At 45.3% G+C, this 9,696-nt stretch overlaps 1 protein-coding gene across 1 annotated transcript in view; it reads right to left on the reverse strand.

Moving 5' to 3' along the window:
* MYO18B (myosin XVIIIB) overlaps positions 1-9,696 on the reverse strand; it is a 377,501-nt gene that overhangs the window by 311,979 nt on the left and 55,826 nt on the right. The window contains 1 exon segment of the mRNA XM_069081888.1: positions 3,387-3,531. Within this exon segment, the coding sequence (XP_068937989.1) occupies positions 3,387-3,531 (145 nt within the window).

The raw sequence follows: 9,696 nt of genomic DNA on the forward strand, positions 1-9,696 counted from the left end.
TCAGTCTTTTACAATATATCTACTATGTTATTGTTTTGCATTAGCCAGACATGTACAACCTATACTGAACTGCTTGTCTCCCCAGTGGGGGTGACTGGCAGGGGGGGAAGGGAATGAATCTGGGATTGAAAGTTTTAAAATCAAATATTCAAATATGTGTGTGTATGTATATATATATACTATTATTAATACCATCTTACATGTAATTAAGAAATGGGATGTACAGGCACTGAGGCATAGAGATCCACTGGAAAATCGAAACGGGTATGGGAGAAAATATGGGAGAGAGCAGATTGGAGGTGGGGATATCCTGTGGGACTGCTGTTTTGGGGGGATGGGTGGGGGAAAAACGGGGAGAAAATTTGTAACTCAAAATCTGGCGGAAATGAATGATGTAAATCAGAAGTTAATAAAGCATTTAAAAAATATATAAAATATTAAAAAAAAGAGAGAGAGATGAGGAGATGTGGGACTCTATTGCATTGTTGGTGTGGTCATTAATGGATCCAGCCATTCTAAAGAACAATTAGAAACTATGCCCAAAGGGCTATAAAATGGGGCATACCCTTTCACCAAGCAATGGGACTACCAGGTCTGTATCCAAAGAGATCAAAGAAGAAGGACCTAAATACAAAAATATTCACAGCAGCTCTTTTTGTGATGGCAAAGACTTGTAAAATGAAGGGATGCCCATCAATTGGGGAATGGCTTCATAAGTTGTAGTTTATGATTGAGATGGAATTCTACTGTACTATAAGAAATAATGAGCAGGCAGACTTCAGAAAAACCTGGGAAGACTTACATGAACTGATACAAAGTGAAGTGAGCAGAATCAAGAGAACACTGTACACAGTAACAGCAACATTGTGTTCATCAACTATAACAGCTTAGTCTTCTCAATGATCTAAGTTAGTTCCAAAGGATTTATGATGACAAATGCTATCCACCTCCAGAGAAAGAACTAAAGGAGTATGAATGTAGATTGAAGCATTACCATTTTTCACTTCATCATTCTTAGATGTTGTTTTGTTTTTGCAACATGACTAATATGGAAAGTTGCTTTGCATGATTTCACATGTACAACTCATATCACATTTGTTACCTTCACAATGGGTGGAGCAAGGGATAGAGGAAAAAAAGAATTCAGAACTCAATTTTTTTTAATGTCAAAAATATCGGGGCAGCCAGGTAGCACAGCGAGTAAGAGCACCGGCTCCAGTGTTGAGAAGACCTGGAGATCGAATCCCGGGCTCAGACACTTAGCACCCACCCAGAAACACCTGGCCGTGTAGCCTCGAGCAAGTTACTTAACCCCGATTGCTTAGGGGCGGCCAGGTGGCTCAGCGAGTAAGAGCACTAGCTCCAGTGTTGAGATGACCTGGATCAAATCTGGGCTCAGATACTCAGCACCACACCCAGAAATAATAACTGGCCGTGTAACCTTGAGCAAGTTACTTAACCCCAATTGCTTTAAAATAAATAAATAATAAAATCTTAAAATGATGACAGAATTTTCGAGTTGGAACGAACTCAACAGTTAATAAGTCCAACCCAAACTTGAAAAAGATTCCGCGTGGCATCATTCCCCACAAATGGCCAACAAGTCTTTACCGGCATTTTAGAAGAAGTAAATACAATTGAAGGAGACATGTTTCACACGTCATGGGGCACTGATGACCACAAAGTCCCAAATGATCCAGAATGCATATCTTTCTTGCCCAGTGAATGGTATTTTCCATTTGGCTTTCACCTTTGTCTGACTCCCCACCAAGTTAACCCATTTATTTCAATCAACTTCCACTTCTAATGATGAGAACAAAGTGTGGTGTTAAAAGTAATGCCTTTAGCCAATGGAGAGAAATGAAATTCTTACTTATGACTTTGTTTCATGGGTTGCCAAGAATAGATAATCAATACCATGTGGTTGAGTCAATCATTCAGAAAAAAAAAAACTAGCCTAACTATCCACACAGGAAAAACCAAGAAGATGATAAATGCCTACTGAACAAACCATTATATGCACTTTGATGGACATCCTGTAGAGCTAATGTATTATTACATATATCTTGGAAAATGTGAAAAATAAATAATAAATTGGACCCAGAAAAGATCAGGAGTAGAGAAAGCTGCATTTCCTTTGGGAAACTGTATAATGCTTTAAATGACACCCAACTTCTCCCTGGAACAAGGTCCATCTTTTTAATACCAATATCCTATCAATATTGCTATAAGATGGCGAGTCATAGGACATGATGGCCTCTGAAGAATTAACAACATGTATCACCCAAAGGGGGATGAAGAGGCACATGGCTGGCATGAGCAGCCTGCTACCCATTACAAGCAAGGAACTGTGAAGGAGTGAAGGATGTTATCAAAGGCATTAGGTGACACAGTGTATAGAGTGTCAAGTTTGGAATCAGGAAGACCTAAATTCAAATCTATCCTCAGACATCAGCTATGTGTCCTTGGATCAGTCATTTAACCTCTGTTTGCCTCAGTTTCCTCAATTGTAAAATGGGTATAAGACTAGCCCCAACCCCTAGGGTTGTTGTGAGGGTCAAATGAGATGTTTGTGAAGTGCTTAGCACAGTATCTGACACGTAGTGGAAATTATATTAAAAAACCCACCAGCTATTGGCTATTATTATCATCAAAGCAATATGTAAGTGAAAAGAAAAGGTGGACATGTGGTGATAGTTGGGGGCTTGCCAATGGGTCGTCCATATATCCCATGGGTGATCTCACAGGTGTCCAAAAAAGAAAAACTGGAGAAGGTTCCAAGCATGGTAGGTGAGCACCCTGTGGGGAGCCAGTGAGAAGACATGGATGAGTGGCATGAAGAATGGGCAGGCATGGATGGGCTGTGATCTGCAAGGAGGTCTCTTTCTGACTCACTGGAATCTTGCCAATGCCTACCTACCCCTGATTCACACAGTAGGTGCTAAATAAATGTTTCTTTCTTGATTGATTGATCAAATTCCATTCCCAACCCCCTCACCCACTGAAGACTTGCCCCAGAATGAACAGACCCAGGAGGGCTCCAGAAGCATCCTGAGAGGGTACAGCCCCCCGGACTGAGTGCAGGGGCCCCCACATGAGTCAATTCCTCATTCCCCGAAATGCTAACAATGGTCTACTCTGTGCGTTAGGACTCCGCCTAGCACACCTTGAAAAGTCCCTTCACCGGTGGGATGCCACTGCCAATGAAGAAGGCGACAGACCAAACAGGACCCCAAGCGCTGCTAAAACAGAAGAAGGAAAAATCTCTTTCTGACACAGCCACTCAAGCTTCTAAGAGACACCGGGAAACTATGAACACACCCTGAATACCATTGGTGCTCAATAAATGCTTGCTGGATTGGATCAAAGCCAGGACGGGGGCTTACCTTTACACGCCCCTGCTGCTCCAAGGTGATAAATAGCCGCCAGCACCCTCCAAATGGCCCTCTGCTCACTCGCAGAGATGCCCAGCGTCTCCATGGCCCCTTGGAGGTGAGAGAATGCTGCTGCAGCCTTCTGCTTCTCTTCCGGCTGGGAGGGTCAGAAAGGGAAAGGAAAGAAGGAGTCAGAAACAGTGACAAGTAACGCACCTGGGGGAGAGCCCCAAGAGTCACTGGGGGGCTCCATCTCAGGGAGTTCCAGCTTCTCGCTTCCAATGCTGCTCGAGCTCCCGAAAGCCCCTCTCTATATCTATTCTTCCCCCTCTCCTATCCCTCCTCCCCACCACTGCCCAGAGAATCTCTTTTTTTTTGGAGGGGGGAAGCAAGGCAATTGGGGTTAAGTGACTTGCCCAAGGTCACACAGCTAGTTAAGTGTCAAGTATCTAGGCTGGATTTGAACTCAGGTCCTCCTGACTTCAGGGTGAATGCTCTACTCACTGTGCTACCTAGCTGTTCCACCCAGAGAGTCTTTCTAATGCACTACCCTGACCATGTCTCTGCTGTCCCCAAGAGCCTTCACTGGCTCACCATTGCCTTAGATCCTCTGACTCTATCTCCATTCCTGGAGTGTTTTCCTTACTCAAATCCCTCTTAGTAACCCTGCTTTCCTTGGAAGCAGTGAGTTAGTGCATTAGAAGCCATGAGTTTGAATCTGCCTCCGGCACTTATCAGCCAAGTGACCCTGTGCATGACGCCTGCCTCGGTTTCCCTATCTGTAAAATGGAGATAATAATCACCTGCCTCCCAGTGTAATTGTGAGCATCAAATAAGATAATATATCTAAAACTGCTTCGCAAAGCTTAAAGCAATATATAGATGCCAAACCAGTTATTTCAAGGCTCACCTTCTAAATGAAACCTCCCCCTTCTGCTACTGCCTCCCTTCAAAGTGTTGTTGTATCAGTTTGGTACACACACACACACACACACACACACACACACACACTCACTATCTCCCTGACGTAAATTATAAGAGGGCAGGGACTAGTTCATTTTCCCCTGTGTAGTGCCTAGCAAAAATGCTTGGCATATAGTAGGCACTTACTGAATGTAGGTGACTCCATTGAGAGAATTTTTGTTAAGCTGCATGACCCTGCCATCGAAGGCCCCTGAAATGCATCACCGCTCCACTTTCCCAGTCTTGTCTTGAGCGGTTACCAACCACATACCCACTGCAGGTTCTGGGCAGGCCAAAGGTCAGCTCTTTTCTCCCCTCCTTTCTCACATCTCTGGAGCCTGGCTTTTGCCACCATCCATGCCTAGACGTCCCCCTCCTCCAGGAAGCCTTCTCTACCTCCCCCTCCTTGCCATGAAAGTAATCTCACCCACCTTACATGTCGCCAGCACTAAGCTGGGAACTCTGGGTGTACATGGCTCACTCCCACTCCTGCCAGTCTTGTTTGGGTAGACATGTCTTTACTAAGAAGTAAACGCTTTAAAAACAGACTCAGTTTTCTGTCTGAGTAAGCCCAGAACTTAGCACAGGGCCTGGAAAACAGCATGCATTTAATAAATGTTGGTGACATTGAATTATTGCACCAGACTCTGGCCCAGATGATCCAAAAATTACTTCTGTTCCACTGGGGAGTATGGAAGGAGGTTTGCCCAGGTTAACCATCTCGATTTGGTTTCTATTAATATTAAAATCAGTATGAATCACCTGGAGATGGAGGAAATAGGACTGGGGGTGGAGAGTGGGGAGGGTGGAGAGGGGGAACCCTAAAAAGGCATGGGCTTGTACCCCAGTTATGCCACCCTCAAACTGGGCCCCTTCCAGCTCTGACATCCCCTGTTCTAAGACCCCTCCCGGCTCTGACATTCCTTGTTCTAAGACCCCTCCCACACCTGACATTCCCTGTTCTGAGGTCCCTCCCAGCTCTGACATTCCCTGTTCTAAGGTCCCTCCCAGCTCTGACATTCCCTGTTCTAAGAACCCTCCCAGCTCTGACATCCCATGTTCTGAGACTCCTCCCAACTCTGACATTCCTTATTCTAAGGCTCCTCCTACCCCTGACATTCCCTATTCTAGGGTCTGGTCCTGCTCTAGTGACATATGAGTTTACTGAGAGGAACTGAATCCATCCCCCTGACAGATTTTCCTCTTCCTTATGCCTTTCTCTGAGCCCTGGCCTGAGTCAGGGTATCTGGATTCCCAGCCGTCTGGGCTAAATTGCCGTCCATCCTCTCACTAGTGACATGATGTGACCTTTGGCTCAGATGGTCTCTGTGGCTAGACACCAAGGCTGGACAGCAGCACGTCTCCCAACAGATGGGAGCAGGATGTTCCGAGGTAACAGAGGCGGGGCCAGTGGGGCAGACAGGCCCTGGCCACTGCAGGGTTGTTTGGCAGCCAGGGGACCAGTCCTCCTTGTGGGCAGTTTTTTCCAACCAATGAGAGCCACACAGGGACCATCAGCCAACCAGCAAAAGAAAAATCAAACAGTCCTGCTACACAGACTGATTCACCGTGGAAGCATTTCAATTAATAGCCAAGGCCTGTGCCGATGATCTATCATTTTCCTGGGACACCTGGGGAACACAAAAACCCCTAGCAACCACGAGCTCAGCCTGGCAACCCCTGCTCCCCCAGGCTTGGGGAGGGGGGCCGCCGAGAAGCCTGCTTCCTGCCAACCTGCTCTTGGTTATTTATGAGATCTGGAAACACTGGAGAAAGGACAGCACAAGGACACAGGCAACAGGATATTGCTTACAGCCCCCACTGTCAGCTGGGAGCATCACACTGAGAATTATGGGCAGACCCCATCATCGGCCACCTTCATTCCTCTTGACTTTCTAGGGAAGAAAGAGGGAGAAAACTCAAGCAAGCACCCACTTGCTTCTTCTCCCTTCCTTGAGTGGTGGGGAGAGTGTTAGGAGTTGCCATACTCTGGGGAGGCTTCGTTTTCATCTTCTTCCCTGGATAATTGGAGGGTTGTACTAGATGGCCCCCTCAGCCTAAATCTATGAACCTACATTCCTGATTTTGGAGTTCCTGAGTTTTTGAAAAAGACCCCCTCTGAAATTAACTAGGATGCTTTCTGGATATTTAAAATTCATTGAATTTCAAAATGTTTAGGTTGGCTTCTCTGGAGGAATTGCCATCTCCCTCTTTCCCACCCCCGCCAAGCCCCCAAACCCCAAAAGCATGATGGTAAAGTTTCATGAGTACCAAGAGTTGAGCCCACCACAACAAATGGCTTGTAGAAGGCTTATTTGGTGGTCCAATGACCACATATGGTTAGCGACCTTACTTATGTACTTTCGTGCCTAGAGACAGTTAGATAGTAAGTGGCCTGGAATCAGGATGAACTGAGTTCAGATTTGACCTCAGACCCTCACTAGCTGTGTGACCCTGAGCAAGTCACTTAAACTTTGTCTGCCTTTTCCTCATCTGTAAAATGAAAGCAATAATTATGGTCTTATCTGCCCTATAACTTTGTTTTGGGGAAAATATTAGGTAAACCTTAGAACACTGTAAAAAATATGAGTTATGAAAACATGCTATAGAAATATGTTCTAAAGTTTTCCAGGAATTTTATAGGATTGTAAATTTAGCACCACAAGGAATCCTAAAGGCCATCTGGTCTAATCAATCTGTTTTACAGAGAAGGAAACTGAGTAAAAGAAAGGGGAAGTGATTTGATCCAGGTCACACAAAGAGAAAGCGACAGGGACAGGATTTGAATTCAGATCTCATTCCAAAGCCAGGAATTTTTCCACTTGATCATTTTATAGGAACATAAGATATAGGGGAATCTGAGAGATCATCTCATGCAGAGGGGTTTGTGTCGTGGCCCCCTCTGGCACTGTCTGGGGAAGCCTATGGACCCCTTCTCAGAACCATGCAAGGAAATGCTAAATTTCAGTTAGTAAAAATAAAGCTATAACTTCTTCTGCATCCAAATTCACAGACCCCCTTAAATCTAAGGTTAGAGTAACTCTGCTAATCCTAAAGTGGGAGTCCCTGATCTAATCCAAGCCATTTGTTTGGTAGATGTGGTGACTGAGCAGGAAAGTGACTTCTCTATTGTCTAGGAAGGAAGAGAATGCCAAGATTCAAACCCAGGTCTGTGATTCCAAGAGTCTCAACTCCACACCTAGTTCTATTTTCATTATAAATCTCTACCTAAATGTCCACTGGTGTCCCCCTCAGCCCTAAAACGATGAGCCTTCATTCTTGTCTTTGGATTCCCCAAGGAAAAAAGGCATATTCCCTATTGAAATCAACCAGGATGTTTTTCAGACATTTAAAATCCATCAAACTCCTGAATGTCTGGGTTGGTATTTGTTGGAAAATTGTCATCTCCCCAGTTTCCCCCACCCCAAGATCCAAAGGCAAAAAAAAGCTAAAATTGTAAAGGATTGTGAAAATGAACTTTGAAATGATATAGAATTTTAGAGCTAGAAAAGAATGAGGCAAGGATTTTGTCTGAGTGGCTCTTTTTTTACAGAAAAGGAAACCGAGGCCCAGGAGAGGGTAACTTGTTTAGCCAAGGCTCTGGATGAGATTAGACATCAAGTTTTTCTACTCCAAGGCTTGTGATCTTTCTATCACTACCTTGTTTCCTCCTGTGGTCATCCATTCTCAGAGGCAGATCAAGATCTAGCCAGAACCTCTGGGTCACCTAGTGTGCCTAAACCTGGAGGCTTCTGATGGTCCCTCTGGTTGGGCTTCATGATGATACCCAGGGGTTCAGGCCAGCTCCATAGAGCAAGAAAAATGAGCTGGGTTCAAAGGCAAATAACCCGTATCCACTTGGGACAAAACACAGCCTCCTCTCTCTAACCTTCCCAAGTGGGGTCCAAGGAGTCAATCTCTTCTCATCCTGGGACTCATATGAGCAACTGCAGACCGCCAGGACCCAGGCAATAGAAACCCTTCAAACTGACTCCCCCAATGCCTTTACATCCACTATCTTGTTTAAGCCTTGATCAATCAGTGAGCATTTATTAAGCACCTACTAGATGCCATGTACTGGGCTAGACATTGAAGATATAAGGACAGAGAGGAAACAAGCCCTACCTTTCTATCAAGTGAGACAAACATATACAGAGATTGTTCTACATAAAATAGATCCAAGGTAATGGAAGGGAGGGCACTAGCCATTAGAGGCACAGAAAGATGAATCAGGGTCATACAACCAGTAGGTGACAGAGGTGAGATTTGAAACTAGGACTTCCTAAATTATTATCTAAATTATTATTACTATACACACTCCCTAGAAGGGAGAGAGGTGGTTGATGATTAGACTGAACACTTTCCACTAAGTCCTCCTCTGAGGTCTCACTATGAGGGTTCCTCCTTCAGAGAGAAGGCTCTGCCAGGTTCTCCCACCCCAGCAGGACCCTGGCCAGCTCTTACAACTTGGAAGCCTTAGACTTAAGCTAAGAAGCATCTCTCTGCCTTCCTTCCCCTCCTCCAGCCTCCCACATCAGACACTCAAAAGGCCCACACTCCCCAGGGGTATGAACAGGTCTCCAAACAAATGGCCCAGTTCCCCAATCTGGGCAAACCAAGTAGAGCTGGCCTGGCCGTCTGCATTCCTGTTCTCCTCCCCACAGCCTGGGTGACCTTGGCCAGGTTGGAAAACTCAACCCAAAACAATAGGACACTCCAGCTTGGTCTCTTCACAGATGGAGCAGTTTGGAACCTCATAAAGGTGTCAGACGCCTCATCCTCTGGGAGGGAATTGCTTATTCTTTCCTTGATTCATTTTCAAAAAAAGAAAAACAGTGCCTGGGCTCGGATGGCTTAAATGAGAGAGACAGAGACAGACAGAGACAGAGAGAGAGACAGAAAAAGAGACAGACAGAGAGAGAGACAGAAAAAGAGACAGACAGAGAGAGAGACAGAGAGGAGAGAAAGGGGGAGAGAGACAGAGAGAGAGAGATGAGAGAGAGAGAGAAAGAAGGAGAAGAGAGGAAGGGAGAGAAAGGGAGAGAGAGAAGAAGAGAGAAAAGAAGAGGGAAAGAAAGAGAAAAAGGAGGGAGAAATGGAGGGAGAGAGAGAAGGGGAGAGAGAAAGGTGGGAGAGAGAAAGGGAGCAAGAGAAAAGAGAGAGAAAGGGAGGGAAAGGGAGAGAAGGAGAAAAAGAAGGAGGGAGGAATGGAGGGAGAGAGAAAGAGAGAGAGAGAGAAAGGGAGTGAGAGAAAGGAGAGAGAAAGGGAGGGAAAGGGAGAGAAGGAGAAAAAGGAGGGAGGAATGAAGGGAGAGAGAGAGGAGAGAGAGAGAGAGAGAGAGAGAGAGAGAGAGAGAGA

Source organism: Petaurus breviceps, unplaced genomic scaffold (assembly GCF_028583685.1).
Source record: "Petaurus breviceps papuanus isolate PSGF00001 unplaced genomic scaffold, PetGlider_PUasm1.0 99, whole genome shotgun sequence".
Lineage (NCBI taxonomy): Eukaryota > Metazoa > Chordata > Mammalia > Diprotodontia > Petauridae > Petaurus > Petaurus breviceps.